The 19,319-nt window shown below is 39.0% G+C and overlaps 1 protein-coding gene across 1 annotated transcript in view; it reads left to right on the forward strand.

Moving 5' to 3' along the window:
• Window positions 1-5,505: 5,505 nt before the first annotated feature.
• The window catches only part of CPED1 (cadherin-like and PC-esterase domain containing 1), a gene marked incomplete at both ends in the record, with an annotated part of 45,056 nt that continues 31,242 nt past the window's right edge, over window positions 5,506-19,319 (forward strand). The window contains 2 exon segments of the mRNA XM_010011671.1: window positions 5,506-5,612; window positions 7,498-7,573. Coding sequence (XP_010009973.1) covers window positions 5,506-5,612; window positions 7,498-7,573 — 183 coding nt within the window.

Consider the following 19,319-nt stretch of genomic DNA (forward strand, 5'->3'; position numbering starts at 1 on the left):
ACTTGCTGAGGGTGCGCTCAATTCCATTGTCTATGTCATTGACAAAGCTGTTGAACAGGACAGGTCCCAACAGCGATCCCTGAGGGACACCACTCGTTACTGGTCTCCAAGTGGACATTGAACCGTTGACCACAACTCTTTGTGTGCGGCCATCCAGCCAGTTGTTTATCCACTGAGTGGTCCATCCATGAAATCGGTGTCTCTCCAATTTAGAGACAAGGAGGTTGTGTGGGACGGTGTCAAATGTTTTGCACAAGTCCAGGTAGATGACATCAACTGCTCTGCCACTGTCCATCAGTCCCGTAGCCCCATCATAGAAGGCCACCAAACTGGTCAGGCAGGATTTCCCCTTAGTGAAACCATGCTGGCTGTCACCAACCACCTTGTTGTTTTTCATGTGCCTCAGCATTCTTTCCAGGAGAATCTGCTCCAAGATTTTGCCGGGCACAGAGGTGAGACTGACTGGTCTATAGTTTCCTGGGTCTTCCACCTTCCCCTTCTTGAAAATGGGGGTTATATTTCCCTTCTTCCAGTCATCAGGAACTTCACCTGACTGCCATGACCTCTCAAATATTATGAGAATAATGCCAAACTGCAATTCTGAAGAGGAAGATTCAACTCTTTCAGGACCAATAAATCTTTGCCAACAACTCAAAAGTAATTTAGATTTGTGTGTGTGTTTGTGGTAACAGTATTATAATGTTATGTTTATGAATCAAGTCATTTTTTATAGTAGTGGTCTCTGGCCAATTGCCCATCTGATTTTTCTCAATTATGGCACTTTTAACTTGTTCTGAATTTTCTCAGGTTGAATTTGGACCATCTATCAAAATTATTTTTAACTCTGCTTATGTCTTCCAAAGTGCTTATACTTCCCATCAACTTGGTATCATTTACTAATTGTAAGTGCACTTAACTCCTCCATCATTAAATTTGTTACTGAAAAATCTGATCAGAACTCACTAGACAATGGGCTATCCTTTAAGGTTCTGCTCAAAAAAAACCCCACTTTGATAGTGTAGATGTCATTTTTTCAAACAGTTTTTCACTCACCTTATAGGTATGTTACATGGAAAGTGTATAAAGACTTACCAAAGTAGAACTGTTTCATTGCTACTATTTCCTTTGTTCACTAAATCAGTTACTCTATCAGAAGAAATTAGACTAGTTTTACAGATACATTCTTGACAAATAAATGTTGGCTGTTTCTTGTCATCTTCTTATCCTTCAGTGCTTGTAAATTGATTAGTTCTAGTATGATGGTGCAAGAAAGTGCAAAATTTCAAACTGAGTGGAAATTAAAAATAAAGCTAACCAGCCTTTTAATTTCACAGGATGAATGAAGTACACAAAGATGAGCATAAAAGCTGAACACTGTGTTTTATTTCCAAAGTTCTTTCAGTTCGAAGTTCAGGATGGAAACCTTAACGCTGTAAAATGAAATTTCAAGCTGTAGCTTTGAGATGAAGCTTACTTGTTTGATTAAATCAAATAATACTGTTTTGTGTATACACGTAAGAACTTAAAACCTCCTTGGAGCTGCATGCATATAACAGTTTTCCTGCAAAATCCAGCCTCCAGTGCCATAGCTCGTGAGGAGAACATGATAATTTCAAAGGTTGGAATAAGATCACTTCATTTAAGAAATCACCTCCAGAAATTCTTGAAGTTCATCTATAAAATATATGTGCTGCTAGCTTAAACCCCCACTAAATCCTACAGTTCTCATTTTGTTTCTGTTCACTTTGATCTATTATATCAAAATACAAAAATTCTCTGCAGAATATTTTTATAAAGTTAAATGTTTTTATTGGTCTCTGCATTGCTATTTCCACTGCTGCTAAAAACATGTTTGTTTTTCTCCCTCATTTATTATCTTTTAAATGATTTTTCCACATCAACCGTTTTAATTATTCCAAGTGACAAGTCAGAGTGAAAGCCAATGAAAACAGTGGTGTCTTGTTGAAAATTGGAAGTTGTATATTCTATTGTCAGGTGAAACATATTGCCTTCTGAATTGAACAGCATGTACTTTGACTCTTTGAGAATAAGACTAATGATTGGAATTAAAGTATGCTGTACTACTGATTCTTAGATAGTAATTCAGGTTGATATTCTCAGGTAAACATGAGATACACATCTCAGGTACACAGACACTTTTTAAGATGGGACTGCAAGATGGGGCTACAAAGATGGGATGAGAGGTTGGGGGAAAGTGCTGGCGAAAAATATAGATTAATGAAAGCATCATGCTGCCAGCATAAGCTGTATTCATATTAAACTCACTTCACCTGCATAAGATAATTCTGCAGATGAACATTCCTTGTGTAGACAAGGCCTTAGTCAACAGGCTGAACTAAAAATATCTTTTCAAAGATGCTCAGAGGGGGGATGAACATACAGTTGCATATTCTCATCTTAAGTTACCACACTTCTACTTGTACAAATGCGGAGTAATACAAAGCAGCAGAGACTATCTCCATGAGGTGGGATTTCATACTGCTTAACTGGTTGTCTGCTCACACATGCTGAGCTCCACTTGTTTGCTGAATAAAGCAACCAAGATTTCTTTAACTGTAGATAAAGACCTTTGCATAGAAAAAGCTTCATGCAAACTGCTGGTAGTCAAATTGTTCAGGTATGAAGTATTCATTTTAACCTTCCACTTCAAATGTCCTGTTGAAGTCTGCTTCTGGTTGGAAGTCTGCAGTAAACCATCAAAACAGTGGGTACACTGAAGACAGAATAATATGGACATTCTTTAAACATCTCTGAAAACATTTTGAAACATGAGTTTTTCCATGCAGATGACTTGTGTTATTATTGTCACTTTTGTTCTTTTCTTTTTTATTCTAGAATGTTTTAGCTCACATATTGTATCTTGCTTTACTTTAGAAATAGTTTCTGTAAAAGAGATCTTCTTCTGTGTTAAAATACAGTGCCCAGCAGCTTGGGATCCTTTCCCTGGGCCATTTGGTGTTACTGGAATATTGACAGCAGTAGCGCTTTTTCACTGAGATACAGTTTCATAATTATTACATTTGCATGAGGGAGACAGACTCATGGTCTCATGATCATAGATGTTCATTTTCCACAAAAAGTTAAACTGTGAGAGGAATGACATGGGCAATTTCTAGGCTGTATCTATTCAAAGAGAAGTTTGTTCCAGAACTAAATAGCTGTTGTAACACATGCTTCTTCATTTTTATTTTCCAAGAACAAAAACATTTTTTCAGGTGTAGATGCTAAGGAATGTACTGAAACATTTAAACAAAAGTCATTCTGCTCTGTCAGCCTGAATCTGAGAGGCAGCACTAGGTGTACGCTGTTTTTCTAATAGGGAGTTTCCTGTTTTCTATAAATAGACATGTTTCAGTTCTGATTGTTCTGTACTGAAATTACTGGCTAGATGTCTAATTACTCTAAATAGAAAACACAACTAATGGCAGGCATTCAGCCCCTCCTGAAAATTATTGTTTCCAGCAGTTAACTGTTCTACTTCGTTGGTACTGGCTCAGAAACACGCCTGGTCTGAGGGCCCTTTTTCCTTTTCTTCTCTTTGGTACATTCATATTGATCACTCTGCTGTGTCCTAAAGGCAAATATATGATACACAGTGCAGCATATACTTTGGAGTCAGAGATCAAATTCATCCCTGGCCAGGATGTGTAACAATAAACAAGGGAAGGAAATGAACTGCTTCTGAGAAATGGATTTCCCTCCAGCTTCCTTTCAGTTTGCACACAGCTAGGTTTTGTGCTTTATATGTAATTATAATGATTTATTCAAATGTGCTTACTAGTCAAAGGCACATCTTGCTTATCTGATAATTACATAGCTAGTGAGGCCATTGAGTAGGTTAACACTGCCGGCCTTCTGCACTGAAGTATTTGTTTATATGTTTCTTTAATGTTTCATTTATTTTCTATATCTGCAGTTTTTTGTTTGTTTCTTTCACAAAGGAGAATGTAGTGAATCTGTCTTGCCCAAAATGCACGTCTTAATTCTTTTTATACCATAATACTGGTTCTCATATTGTGAAATGGAAGAATTCTTTGTGGTAATGGATACAGCATAACTGAAAATTCATCTTTTCAGCTTTGTCACACTGCTTACAAACATGAAGGTAATAGTTTCATAGTCCTGGACCCATTCTGCACAATCAATTCATTACTGTACTTAAGGTAAATTGAGTGTGTTAAATCTCCTTAGGTGAAATCTTCATCCTGCTTGGCATTCATGATTGTGATTAGATAGAAAAAAAATTTTGTAGAGGGAAATCAGCCAAAATAAATATCTCTGTGGGCCACTAGTGGGACCACATTTAGAGAGTAATCTAATAAAATTAGGAAACTATCAATCACAGATGGTTAGCACAAAATGGAATAAAATGCATGTAATCTTCCCAACCTTGGGGAAAAAGAACCAAGCAACCAGTCACTGAAACAGGTGTCCTGCAGAGACCTTTGACCAAATGCTATACCCTGCTTTGGATGCTGTACAGCTTCTCTCGCTGCCCTTTCTGTTTAATAGTTCTTTATTTCTAACTGTCATTCTATCACTGAAATGGTTTACCCTTTATTGAACACACTCATGGTATCCTCAACAGATATAGTGATACTGTTAATCTTTTGAGGAATGCCACTATCTCTAAGTAGTCCAGATTATGAAGGCCATATATACAGAAGAAAACAAATAATCACTTGAGGGAGCTGACCAAGCTCTTTTGAAGCTACATTGGCATTTCTACACATCACATACTTCGATATGGGCAGCCTCCAAGACCTATTTTTGTCTTCTAATCCATAACAATATTTTAATTGGTGCAATATAGTTTTGACTCTTTGTCAGCCAACCATCTCTGACTCCAGTGTTGCTTGTTTCCTGGTAATAGAACTCCACGGTCTCACAGCCTAATTTTGCTCCAGAAAGGAAGCACCAGAGCTAACTCAGAAGCTAGCTACTTAATTCCCACTTGTACACCAGTTCTGGATGTTGGAAAAACACAGTCCAATATTTAGGAAGCCACTACACCAAAATTCAGGCTAGAAAATCCTGCTGTTTGCAACAGTATGACTCGTATTACTTTCTGTAAAATTTATTTCCCAATAATGAAAGACCTCAGAAGATCAGACTGTAAGTAGTGGATGTGTGTTACAAGTGTACATGTTGAGGAGTTCAGGAAAAAAAGAGAACAAATTAAAGCAGTGCCATGCTACTGAGCTTTCTCATTTCTGAATGCTAAACAGGTCAAACACCAAGGGACTGGACTTCAGTAGGCAGGTATAACAGGAGCTACCAACTGTCAAATGCCTAAATATATAGTTCCAAAGCTTGAAATGTGGTAGTGAATATGTCTTTTTCTCTTCTGCAACCTGTAGCTATTCATGTACTTAGCATTCCAATGGTTGACTATTCCTCAGCATTTGGCTCTAAGTATTTTTTGTTCAAATAGGAATTGCATGATAGTTTCTTTCTCAATATGCTTTTTTTCTTTCCTGATAGGTGTTATGAGCCCTTGGGATCTTTTGATCTGCTTATCTTCCAGAAAAAATGATGGTACTGGATGCATTCAAATAGAAGACTTGCATCATCTAGAGCTATTCCAGAAGGTATGAGATTATCATGTTATCCTTTGTAGAAATGAGAGGACAGGGCTAGCTCAAATTTTCAGCACTCACTCACAAAAAGAAAAGTATCTAATACTTATTTTATACTGCAGCAGCACGGTTTAACACCAATAAAAAAGTTTTTTCATGTTTTCTGTCTACTGAGGAATACTTGTCAGATACCAACGTTTCATTCTTCTTTATATCACGCCCAGTGATCAAAAGCAACTTCTCATTTGGACATAGTATGATACTTTGGATGTGAATGTTCAGTGTAAATACTGAAAACTGTTACAACTGAGTGTCAAGTTTTTCTTTTCTTTAGCTTGAACTTCTGTGTTCTTGGCCACCCTCAAGCAGCATGTCAGGAAGAAAAAGCTTCTACAGAAGTCAAGGGAAATTTAAGCAATTTACCTCACTGGAAAAGAGAATTTAGAAATGGGAAGAAATAGCTAGCAAACGCATGCAATATTTCAGAATAATAGCATAGGCAGAAGATAAAGCTGGACTAATTTAGGCTTCACATCCTATATCACTAATGAGTTTCAGCTAATGTAATTGCTCCTTTCCAAACATCATTTAGGCATCTCTCCAAATAGCGACAGTGTCTTAAGATTGATAATGTGTGAGCTAGACCCCTGTCCTCCTCTGAGGCCTTCATGGCAATTCCTTGCTCTGCACTGCAATCTGCTTACTCACAGTCCAAAACATCAGTGGTGCCAATATTTCTTGGTATTTTCAGGATTGTTTTTTGTTTTGCTTCTGTTTTTCACTTGAGCATGTTATGGGCACAGTTTACGTTACTTAGATATGCAGATGTGTAATTAAGCACCTGACCTGTTGGTAAAAATATGAGATTTGAACTGAGGTCTTTGTTTGAAAAAATGTGACCAAACTATGGGCACAGTTTAGCTTATATTTCAAGTGAATACACAGATAATGGCAAGAGCAAAAAGTATAGACTCCAACTTGAGGAACTGGGAGAGCTGCTTTTAAAAGGTATTGAGTTAATGTATGAAGTTCATAAAGATATGAAAAACACTGTGTGTCCACAGCAGAGGTAGGATCATAAGTGGGGTTCTCTGGGACAGGATGCCTTATCTAAGTGTATCCAAAGTGAAATTTTTGTCGTGGTTCCAGTTTGCTAGAAATGTGCATGCTTTGGATTCACGTCCCAGATCATAAAACACCCCAGGCTTCTGCACACTGCTTTTTGCTCATTCTGCCTATAATAGCACATCTGAGCCTCTAATACTGTGCACTATAATAATCCTTACAGCACTCTGCAATGTCCAGAAGTTTCACTCATGAATAACTGAGACACAAGGTGATCAAAGGAATTGTCCAAGTTCTCTCAGAAGTGTGCAGCACAACAGGGACTTAAACCAGATGGTCCATTTCACCGGATAACTTTAAATATTGGGCTATCATTACTTGCTGCTGGCATGTCCATACCACGGTGCAATGCAGTCCTTTGTTTCAGAGCCTGGATGCAGTTTAGCTATGTTAGCTTACGACTGTTTCCAAGCACAGCAATTCAAGTGGCATAGGCTATTTCCCTGCAGGGAGAGACAGTGACTGATAACTGGCAGAGAATAGAGAAGCTGCAGAAACTGAAAAGGGGGCAGGGAAGGGATGAAAACTCAGCAGCCAGGAGGAGAGGCCAAAGTCTAAAATTTTGTTTTGTTATAGCCATGGAGGAAAAGCCCACTCCTTGACTCCATTACCCCATGTTGCAGGGATGGCAAAGCTGTAATTCCCTTCTGACACTGACAGAAGTTTTGCACGTGAGGTGTCTCTGAGAAATTAATCATAAACCCATTGAAGGCTTCAGGCAGAAGAGCACTTTTCTGAATGAAATTATTAAAGCTTCTCTTTTTACTTATAGGTAAACCTACTTCCAGAAATCCAGCATTTCCTTTGCAGAAAAGAAGGATTATGCCAGATAACAAAAGCCTTTTCAGGTAACCTAATTTCTTTGAATCCGTATGTCTGATGGTGCTCTTTTAATAGTTGTCACAGGGTCTCTGAAATAAAATTGTCAGGCTTACAATTCCTTTTTATTTTTAGTCATAGGGGACTAAATGCATAGGGGGAAAAATGAAACAAGAATGATAATCCATTTCAGATGCCACTTAAATACAGATTACAATTATTCAATATTTTTTTCAGGTAAAGATATTACATTGTTTAGCTATTGCATACTGCAGAAATAATTTGGCTATAAGTGTCTTATTTTTGGACTGTTTTGTGTTACTGTAGTAGGTTGATGTTTACACTTCAAAGCCTCGGGTTCGGTGTAATATATTTATTCAGCTTTACAAAAATGTTGTGGCATAGAGAAAGAGTAGAGTCGGAGTTTGGTTCCAATCCAGACACAGTTTACTGATAAAAAGCCTTTGTGCATTAAAATCATCAACCAGAAAAGTTTAAAGGTTATGGGCAAGTTGCCAGAGAATTCTAATTTACTATGAGTGAAATTCAGCTCTGAATAGAAACTGAAAAACACTGTTGTGCACCATATTAAGTCTATTTAAACTACAGAGGGACAAGTTATGATCTCAGTTATGCTACTAAATATCCAGCATCAATGCTATTTTGGATTTATGATCAATCTTCACTACATAAACTTTGCTTATAAGAGATTTTGTCTTTTTTCTTAATCCAGTAACAATGAACCCCACACTTATTCCATTAGAATTTAGCCTTGTTTGCAGACAAATATACAAGATTGATCAGTCTTGTCCTCCTTTCACCTTTTATATATATGCTATATGTAGCCCATAAGTAAAGTATTAATTACACCAATTTAGAAGTTAGGTGTCTTCTGCACTAGTATTCTAGTCTTCCCCTTAAGTCAGTAGAGAAAGGTACCTACAAACCCTACTTCATTTTATCCTAAATTATGTGTTTAAAAGAGGTGTGTTGAGTTACCCTCTGCATGCACTTACTACCCAATTACCTCTCACCATTGACTGTAAATGGAACCTATACGAGTAGCTTAGATTAAACACTTGACATTAAGATGCCTGACTAGAGTTCAGATTAGGTGGTTCCTACCCTAAACATACTATATTTTCCCTTTTAATTTTTGTACTGTTTCATTTAAAGATTGATCAGTATTTAAAACCTATGTGAAATGTTTCCCTTAAAGAACTGTATGTTAAGGGTCAGTTTAAACTGAGCATTTCCGTTTTCTAAGTGCAGTACATTGTCAAAACTGATCATAAGGAACATGCAGAATAATGAACATCTATCCACATCACAGAGTCATAGAATCAGAGAATGGTTTGGGTTGGAAGGGACCTTAAAGATCATATCATTCCACCCCCCTGCCATGGAATAACCTTCCACTACACCAGGTTGCTCAAAGCCCTTTATCATGAAGTCATATTACACCAGGTAAGTAATATGTTTTGTTTGTCTGAGTTTTAAGTGTGTATTCAGTGATGCCTAGTGCGTTGGTTCCCTTGCACTGGAAAATTAATTAGAAAGCATTCTTGTATAATGCCAGCTTCAGAAAAAAAGCTGAACGGATATCTAAATCTTTCAAGGACTTCAGTAGTTGGTATGTCCTGCTCATGTTGTAACAGACTGCCTTTAAAAAACATTGGTTTGCCCTGCTACTTGGAGAAAGGCCAGTTGCAGTGGTTATATTGTTTTGCTACAGCAAAATGACAAACACAAGAGACCCTTACCACACACACAGCTTTCCTCTTAAAATATGCACATTTTCATTGGTGTCCATAAACCGTGGACAAGCCACTTTGTGTAGGTGGTCTGTTCATCTGTTCAGTGTTTTCTACTGTGTTGGGTTTTCATGGCAAGGTTTTGGTAGCAGCAGGGCTACAGGGGTGATTTCTAGGTAAGAAGCTGCTAGAGGTTTCCCCTGTGTCTAACAGAACCAATGCCAGCCAGCTCTAAGATGGACCTGCTGGGCCAAGGCAGAGCCCATCAGTGATGGTGGTGGCACCTCTGGGATAACATAGTTAAGAAGGGGAGAAAACACTTGTGCAACTTCAGCTGGAGAGAGGAGCAATAATATGTGAGAGAAGCAGTGCTGCAGATACCCAGGCCAGTGCAGAAGGAGGGGAGGAGGTGCTCCAGGTGCCATAGATTCCCCTGCAGCCCATGGTGCAGAACATGGTGAGGCAGGCTGTGCCCCTGCAGCACATGGAGGTCTACAGTGAAGCAGATCTCCACCTGCAGCCTGGGGAGGACCCCACACCAGAGCAGGGAGATGCCCAAAGGAGGCTTTGCCCTTGTTGAAAGCCCACGCTGGAGCAGGCTCCTGGCAGGACCTGGCAGGAGAAAAGACCGTTTTTCCTCTGCTCTGCTAGAGCAGAGAAAAGGCCCATCCCTCACCCTACTGTTACTGGTAAAAATGATTTTGAACCTAAATAAGCTGTAGTGTTTTAAATTAAAAAAAAAAAAAAATCCATCTCTTACATCTAGGTGTCTCCACTTGTGGCCTAGGGGCTGAGGTCACTGTTTCAACACAAGGGTCTCATGCCATTTGAGATGCCATGGAGAGTCCAAGACACCCTGTAGGATGGACAGATTGGTCACAGAACTTATGTCTTTTTGGTCCAGCAGCTAGAGGCTCAGAAGGATATCCTGTGGTTGTCCTAGCTGGCAATAGATGTCTATGTGTGTATCTGAATTTAATACTTGGTGTCTCAGCTCCAGAAATTAACAGAAGTACAGTTTAGAGTGAGCAAGCCCAAAAGAGCATTTACTTTCAGAATAATTTAGGATTAGCTGAACTGCTTCACACTCACTGTATAGGCTACACTGGTGTCCACTAACAGGAGTGGGAACTTAGCTGTGGCACACAGGAACTCATTTTGTATAGACCAGACGTCAAAGTGTCTCAACCTAGAAATGAATCCCCTTTAATGTCATTAGGTATGTGATATCTAATTTACTACGAGTGAAATTCCCCCATAGAAGCTGAAATTAGAATCAGAAACGTAATTATTTTGATTTCAGGTTAAGAGTACAAAAAAATGTAAGTTAAAGAAAACGTCTGTAGCCAAGATTTCAGGTACTCTCCTCTCCTTCCATATATCTGATAAAAGCCATCTTTTTCCACTTCTTCCTTTTGCTTGCATCCTCTGACAGACCTTTCTTTCAAACAACAGCAAAGTTGCCAATTATTAGGATTTTTTTTATCCTCAATTTAAAAATTATTCATGGAAAGAACAGTTTTCATCAGTATTTGCTCCACAAAAGAGTTTGTTTCCTTTCAAATCCGTCACATACTTTCACTGTTGTGTGTTTGAGTTGACAGTGCTTCTCTGCAATTCCTGTTGAAGAGAATCAGTTGTTTTGTTATTACTGTGTTTGTCATTTAGTCAGCCCCCCCACCAAGGAGCCAAGCAATTTCCTGTAAAAGTGAAAACACAAAGTTGCTGCTCTAAGAATTATGTGATCTCATTAAAGACACACTAGGTCACAGAAAAAAGTATCAGGCAGCAAGGCTGAGAGGATGGGATTACTGGATTTAGTGTGGGTATGACAAAGTTGATATTGATAAGCAGTGGGCAAAGGATAAGGGTGAAAGATATTTAAAAAACCCAAAAGTTATTATCTTTTCTGTTGTGGAATTCTTAAGCTGCTAGGCTTTGTGTTTAAGAGAGCATGCCCCTTCTCATACCCATGTTGTAGCAATATAGGAAACAAACTAGCTGTAGAAAATATCAGGTCAGTGCTTGTTTCTTTGCTTTGTCTTTTTAATGGAAAATCTTTTTATCAGTCTGAAAATTCAGATTGGTGTTATCTGTATGGGGGACAGGGAAATTACACATGTAGCAGTGATGACTGCATTTTAGGAGACAGGAGAGAAGCTAGGAAGAGAAAAAAGTTAGGAAAATAGAACTGGAGGAAGAGTTTAGAGGACCAAAAAGGTGCAAAATGTGTGACGTGTGTGAATAAACTGGATTGAGTAAGAGGAATTGCTGGAGGATGGCACGTGTGGCAGTGGGTTTGTGATAAGGCATAAGAATGGTAATGGATTTGACCAGTGTCAAAAAGACACTGGTAAGTGCTTATTGCTCAGTCTTAGAAGTTTGGTTTCACCACTGCCTTTGCAGTGCATTTGGCCCAGTTTTTAATCAGGTATCTGATGTCTGCACTATGCAGGACTTGGACCACGAGGAGGTTCTGGTATGGCTATTGAATGACTAAGGAAGGCTCCTGGCATTTATTGCTCAGTTTAGCAAAGGCTGCAGCTGTTGCAGTGATCTGTGAATGAAATCTTCCTGCAAACAACCCAGACGCAGAAAGCTCTCTGAGGTTGAAGAATGACTGTCAAAGAGATTTCAGGTGTTCATACTTGGTATGCCACCACAGGTGGTGTGAGAACTGGGCTTGTCTGCCTCCTAGGACTACTCTCAGCTGAGAGATGGAGAGGACTGAGGTCCACACATGAACAGAAATACCCAGCATCACTTTTGGGTACAAGGAAAGGCATCCCGGTGTATGCAAAACTAATACCCTCTGCAACAGGTTTGTCTGGGAAAGTAGTGGAAATGCTTACAGCATTGCCTCCCTGATTTTCCTGTTGCATGAACAATCCAGATTAGTCTGTGTTTCCACATAAGCGTTTGCCTTGTTCACCACTTCCAGGGCCCAGCCTGTGCCATGCATAGCTGTTTTCTCTACCCATCCAGATCACCAATTCTTTTTAAGGTAATACTTTTGCTGTACACCTTCTTTCTGTGTTTCTTTTTATTAGTGTCACTAGTCCAAGGACTTTATGAGTGTCTACCAGCCTTGCACGCTTACTTGGTCACCTGGAGGGCTGACCAACAGTGTTAATCACACAGAAGGTCTTAGACACGCATGACCCTAATGAAATTAGGTGGAAGAGCCAAGACAGTCCACCTGTGTGGCTGTGCTCTCACTATGTGATATGTTTACTGTCTGGTGCTAACCCTGTGCCAGTTTTTCTCTCCCCAGCCTAGCAAATCTGTTCTGCCTGTTCCCAGCATCCCTGGGTTACTCTGTAGTCAGTGGAAAGGGTGATGAGGCAGAAGGAAGCAAGGTTTGATGGGGCCACCTATGTAAGAGAGAAATTATCATTTTAATTTCTTCTCTGTTGTAATAACTCAAAATTCCTGTTACAGGAACATGCTTCTTTATAGAAGGATGCATTTCTTTTGCCATCTGGCCCTTATAAATGTCCACACACCACTGTGATCAGTTCTGTGCATATTACCTTTCCCAAGTTACTAAGAGCCTCAAGATAGCCAATAAAATCAGCATCTGATTCTTTTGAGTTAATTTGATTACAAACTATGTGGGGCAGGATCTTCTTTGTTTTACAGCAAGGTCAGATCTCAGCTAGGACAAAACTGTATTTCTGTAATAACAACAAATATAAGGACACTGAAAAGAATTAAAGCAGATTAATTACTTGGCCTATTATACTAGTCTATATTCTACCCTGTTACTAGTACAGAATTGTAGCTGTGGCTCTAATCATGTAACAATCAGCTAGCACTTTCACTGAGTTGCTTTTTACAGAGCTTTATAGATTATCTGTAAATTTAAGTTCTAGTATGAACCTCTGTCTTTTAACTGTGAGGATGCTTTAGGAATGAAGAAAGAAACACTGTATTTAATAAATACTTGATCCATGCACCTGCCAAAACAGAGAAGCAAAAAACTTGCTAAACTGAAGCTGTATTTGCTGATGTTTTTAAAGGGGAAAATAAACACCACATAGATTTCAAAATTACATGCTATCATTTTGTCTTCTTAACTCTGAAACTACACAGGTGTTTTTTAGCATGATTTCACACCACAGTACGAATTCCTTTCCCTCTAGATCTGCTTTACTACAATTTTTTAGGGTTTTTAATACTAAACATATTTTAAATAGTTTAAATTTCCAGAAATTACTGTTTGACATTTCTCCATTCTAAATATGCAGGGTGGGTTGCTTTGAGATTAACCGTATTACAGTGGGAGGGATCACTGCATTTTTTGAATATGAAAACCTTTTTTAAGTACAGCTAGATCCATAGTCAGTAGTGGATGGTGTATTAAACCTGAAGCAATGTGCACGTTGCAAATGCAGCTTATAACACATGTTAAAACCATCACAAGAATGTTAAGTATCAAGCAAGTAATCATAATCCTCTGGAATCAATAGAAATTTTGCCAGGACTTCACTGGGGGCCAGGATTGCCCTTGTCTTCCTAGCTTCCTTCAAATACACGGCATCTACTTTGAGTTTCACAGCCACCCCTTCCTAAATATATGGTCTATAAAACTGAATGTTAAAGGTTCCCTCTCTTTCTTTAGCAACCTTAAGGCATAATGTGTAAGCTAGAGTAGAGTACTAATCTTTGTTTCAGAGTCTTTTCATCCAATAGGTCAAATGGATTACAGGAAGCAATTAATGGAATAGGTCTGCTTTCTGTAACAAGCCTCAAGGCATGTAGTGGCAGTAGTTCATCTGAAATTATCCATCCTCCAAAATGAACGCTGAAAAATGAAAAACATGCACTTTTAATGCAGCTGAGAGAAGGTGGCTATAAATGACTGAGCAAAAGGTACTAGATAGTATGCTTTATTTAGATCAAAATTCCCTAGGCCTGGAGGCACTCGGAAGTCTGCCTAAGATTCTATGAAAGCTTTTTAAGCATCTCCTGATGTGAAGCAATTTTTGCAGCTGTTTAACACACCTTTTCAACTTACAAAGGCTGGAAAATTGCCCAGTTGTAAATACTAGAAGAGGACCAGGTTGTAGCAATGCAGCTTGCCTGGTCTGTATCAGAAATAAGCTCTTTGTGCTCCAGCAGCCCACTCCAGTCAGGCAGATGGATGGTCTCAGAACAGGGTGCAATATGAAGTTCTTCAAACTCACTGAGATGCCTTTTCAGAGAGCAAACCTGTAAGGCTGACAGAGAGGACCTGTTTAAGTCCTTCTTGAATATTGTGCTGCAGAAACTGCTGAGAAATGACCTGAGGTGACTATTATTCTCCTTCTTTCCTATGTGAGAGAATTTAGGCTACTGCTAGAGACAGACTACCACCGTGAGAGCCTAGGAAGAAGTTCAGATGGTTTCTATGCAGATGGAAAGTCCCCTGTTTTTCGGGAGATTAATGTGCTGATTTCAGAATTAATGTACTTTCATGTTCTAAAGCAATGTTTTTCCTAATAAAAAGAAAAGCAATTGGATGAAGACTCTGCAAGGACAAATGTGCTGAGCTTACACTGTCCTGTATGAAAGGAATGAACAATGTGCTTGGCTCAGAACAAAGCACAGCACCTTAGTTGTGTTTGATCCTGTCTCAAGCTTTGGGCTTCATTAAGCAATCAGGAGCTCCCAAGGTGATTTAATTTCTCTTGAAATATTTCTAGCAGATCTGACAGTTGATGGGCGCTTTAGAAGCAACATGACCTTTTTCTGATAGACGACAGTTTTAATTGTTCCTTGCTCCGTGTTTGAAGTGCATAAAATACAGCCTGTTTGATCTTGAACAAAGTAAGATAAAATTAACAAATAAAACTGTATCTTAACCTTCCTTGTAACATCAAAGGATACTATAAAAGAAAGAATAAAGAAGAGGATGCATTCTCATTCATCTTCTGTTTCCTTTTCTTTCAGTTGAGTGTTACTTAGTTCAACCAGTAGGGTCTTCTGCTGAATTCTTTACCTTTGCAATCGCCAGATGTTCATGTTAACATAAGTGTTTCATTTAACAGCAGTCCATATGGCTGCAGCAGTGTCAACACTGACCTGGCTCTCCTCCAGGAAGTCTTAATTTGCCCAAATGTACTTCTAGCTGTTGGTAAGCCTTTTGCTCAGCCACATATTGTAAGTCTTAAATCAGCTATTCTTTATTGTGTATGTGTTTAGTCTCATGTTACACTTCAGAACTCTGAGCCAAAGTCAAGTAAATAATGTGGGAGCTGGAGATGGGGAGAGAGGGAGCAAGAAGTCATAGCTGTGTAAGATACTTGAAAGGCCTCATTAGGTGCCAGTGTAGCTGCTGCATTAGGTATCAGTTTTCGCTGTCAACTGATCTGTTTGACTCTCTGGTACTTTTAGAGATTGCAGTTGACACAATAATATCTACCACCAGTTCATGTGACAAAGAGGTGCTTATTTTTTTTTGATCTAGAGGTGTTGACTTGCTTTGGTGGACCTTATACCTCCTTTTTACATGTGGCCCCCAGATGTTCCTGTGTCTCAGATCTATGTTTTACCCATTGCTGTGGTTAGAGGGCTAATGTGTGAATTCAGCTGAGGACTTGTAGCAGCTTCCTTACCCATCAAAATGGCATCCTGGAGAACACCCTAGGCAGAGGGAAAGTGGTGCTGCTTGTTGGTGTTTTCAATGGTATCATTTCAGAGATGTCAGCAAAAGAAACCTTCAAGCCAGAATTTTGAGGAAGTGAAGCTTTTTTTTTTTTTTTTTTGAATGACAGCTGGTATCCAGCCTTAGGTCCTTTGCTTTACTCTGGGTTATCACAAGTGACAGCAGCAAAAGGTACTTGTGGCAAAGACTGTAGCTTGTCCTCAGGAAAAACAGCATTTCAATTACTACACAGCCACTTTGAAAGGGAGAATGTTCTTTTCTAGTTTATGTCTTCTTTTTCTTTTGATCTTTAGAGTCTGCAACAAAAATTACTGATGTTAAGATTTCGGTTTTTGAAAGAAGGGATGTAATCTGGACATGCCAGTGGAATGGTGGGACTCTTTCTAACTTGATTTCCCAAGCTGCCTGACACACATCAACTGCTGAGCCTGCCTCACCTCTTCTGTTATAAAATGTTGATGTTATTTGTGTACTTCAAGAGGACTGGTTAATTAACAACAGCTTGTAGAGTGATTTCAAGATGGAAAAACATGGCAATTACTGCAAACAGTAAAGGCACTGCAGGCTTGTTTTTATTGATGATAATGTTGATTAACAAATTTACAGCTCTAATAAACACTGTTACTGCTTTTGAGTACAAGAGCAGGTGAAGAGTTGCCATGAGAACTGATGAAGCTGAGCGTGCTGCAGCTCAGTACTACTAACGTCTCTTTATTATAGTGATAATTGTATTCATTGATTACTGGGAGTAGATTTACCAAAGTGAAGGACTGCCACTCCCTGTTAACTCTGTCTGATGGTGTGCATGCTGTATGTCATCACAAAGGAGCAAGGACCTTGTGACAGTCTCACTCCCCCTCCTCCTCCTTCCAGCCACCTTACAATGGGCTCTCTCCTAGGTGGATGCTAACACAAAACCAACAGAGCTGTGTAAAGTACATACAAACAGGATGCTCTATAGCATGAGGAATAATTTACCATCATTGCCCCTTTTTTATTTCTTGATGCCAATCACCAACACCCTGAATTTGTTTAACTTTCTCTTCTTTAAAAGACGGCAGGTTCCTTTTTTTTTTTTAATATTGAGACATTTTACAGTGACCTCGGACAATACTAAGGATCTTCTACCCACTAGTTTGTGAATTTATTTCACTTCTGTTTTTCATCTGCCCCTACCCTTTTTTTTTTTTAATTTGTTATATCCAGCTCCATTAAATGGTCCACTTGGTAGTGATGAATGAAATAATGTCTAAGTAATCTTTTCTATTTCCCTAGAACAGCTAAACCTCTCATTTAAGAGGGATAAATATAGGTACAAACCTCACCTCATTCTTGTCAAACTCTGTCTTGTGAGTTAATACCATATTGGTTACTTGTTGCTTTAGCAACACCATTAAAACCATATTTTAAAAAGGAAAAGACAGTCTATTTTCTCTTAAGTAATGAGCTGAACAGCCCTTCTCTGCTGCCTGTTCTTATTTTCAGTGAAACATTTGCTTTCTTTGAAATAAGAAAATTATGTTTTGTGCATTTCCATTTTCTCAATATTACAGTCGTTTTACCTAAAGCAACTGCTGAAGAATGTGCACCTTTGATGTAATATGACTTTCAGATGATCAGCTGAGAAGAACTTTCATTCTTATCCTTTGCATGGTTCTGTTAATATCATCTCATAGCTGTAATACATCATACACCTGGCGTAAAAGGTGTGTATGTTATAGGGAGCTTGGTCTGGAAGCACAGTTCTACCTTCTCTCAGCTGTGTGCTGTAGCCATCAAGGTGGGACAGCCTGCCTCTCTCTCTTATCTGCCCCTGTAGGCAGCATTGGCAAGCGGTAGCTTGGAGTGCTGTCTTGGGCTTCACTGAGTTTTGTGTGACTTTGATCCTACTCATGGTCAGCAGATCAGTACCTTGCTGATTGAAGATCTAGGCTGTGACATTTGAACTCCAGAGTCTGGCAGTGCTGGCCTTTTCCCAGGGTGTGCTGGGCACTGCAGGATGTGCTACAGTTCCAAGTCACAGGAGAACAGGGCTTGACTCCATAACACCACAGAGTGCTGAGCACCGTGTCTTGCCTTTTTACCAATCTGAGGATAAATCAGAAAAAAAGCTCTGAAGTCATCTGTGCACTGTGAAGGTCTGTTACATGTTTTAATAATTCTATTTCTTCGTGAACGTGAAAGCTGTGTGGTCAGTCTTTACACTCTGGGAATTATTTGCAGCTGCAACTAAGGAACTTAGTTTTCTAGCACAGTTGGTGAAAACCAGACCCTTTCAGAGAACAGTTAAATTCAATATTCCTCTTAGTGCCCCAAGAACTGGTCTCTCTCTCTCCATTGCCTAAAGGCAAAGCCTAAGAATACTATTTTGCTAATATCAGCACTTAAGTTAGAGAACTAAAATGGTGCACAGGAGTAGTTGCTGTGGGACCATTGTAGATTGGCATGGTGAAATGCTATTGTCTCTTTACAGGGTGGAAATTGCCATAGTGAAATGCTGTTTTGTCTTCGTAAAGCAGATATGGGAAAAAAAGTATTTGATTTATCAGATCTGCTCCCTGTGCATATTCAGGAGCAAGTCTGTTAAATAAATGACTTAATGGGAGTTTACTGGCTTATTCCTGTGATCACTGCACAGCCAAGTAGGCAGAAAGTAGCCTGTTTTGTCTCTGTACCATTAACGAACAGGCAGTCATTTACAAAGTCAAAATTGGCTATAATGCATAACACAACACAAAGATGCCAGTGAGAGCATAATCTGAACATGAGGTGTTATATTAATAAGTGCCTGGTCTTTATTAGTAAAGCCTTTAATCCTGCTAAATGGTGCATGTAAGGCAGAGGGCCAGATTAATTTTAGATCCCAGCTGAGCTTGGAAGGCTGAACTGAGCTGATCTGATGAACAGCTGATAAACATGGACAATCACAATGTCATTTTAACAGGATCTGTATGTAAATGAATAGTCCTTTTCCTTGAATGGCTGCTCACAGCTTATCATCAACAATACAACTTCAGCTTTATTTTTCATTTTATGTACCACAGTCGAGAGTGCACGCTTTGAAAGAGAAGCTGTAAGAATAAATTCGTAACATTAGCACTATGCAGTATGTCATTAAAAAGATAAGTAACAAGGTTTGGGAATAATGTGAACAGCTTGACTTTTCTCTGACTATTACTTAAGAACTTGAAATGTGAAGTGTGTTAGAATTAATGAAACCACACTACATGAAATAATGACATCAGGGCTCTTTTTATCAGGACAGTAAAAGCAGAAAATACATACCACCGATTGTCTGATCTCACATCACAATATTTTGATTACTATTAATAGTCACATGCCTCAGTAATCTTGAGGAATCTGGTACTTCAT

Source organism: Nestor notabilis, unplaced genomic scaffold (assembly GCF_000696875.1).
Source record: "Nestor notabilis isolate BGI_N333 unplaced genomic scaffold, ASM69687v1 scaffold13003, whole genome shotgun sequence".
In the NCBI taxonomy this organism is placed as follows: Eukaryota; Metazoa; Chordata; class Aves; order Psittaciformes; family Psittacidae; genus Nestor; species Nestor notabilis.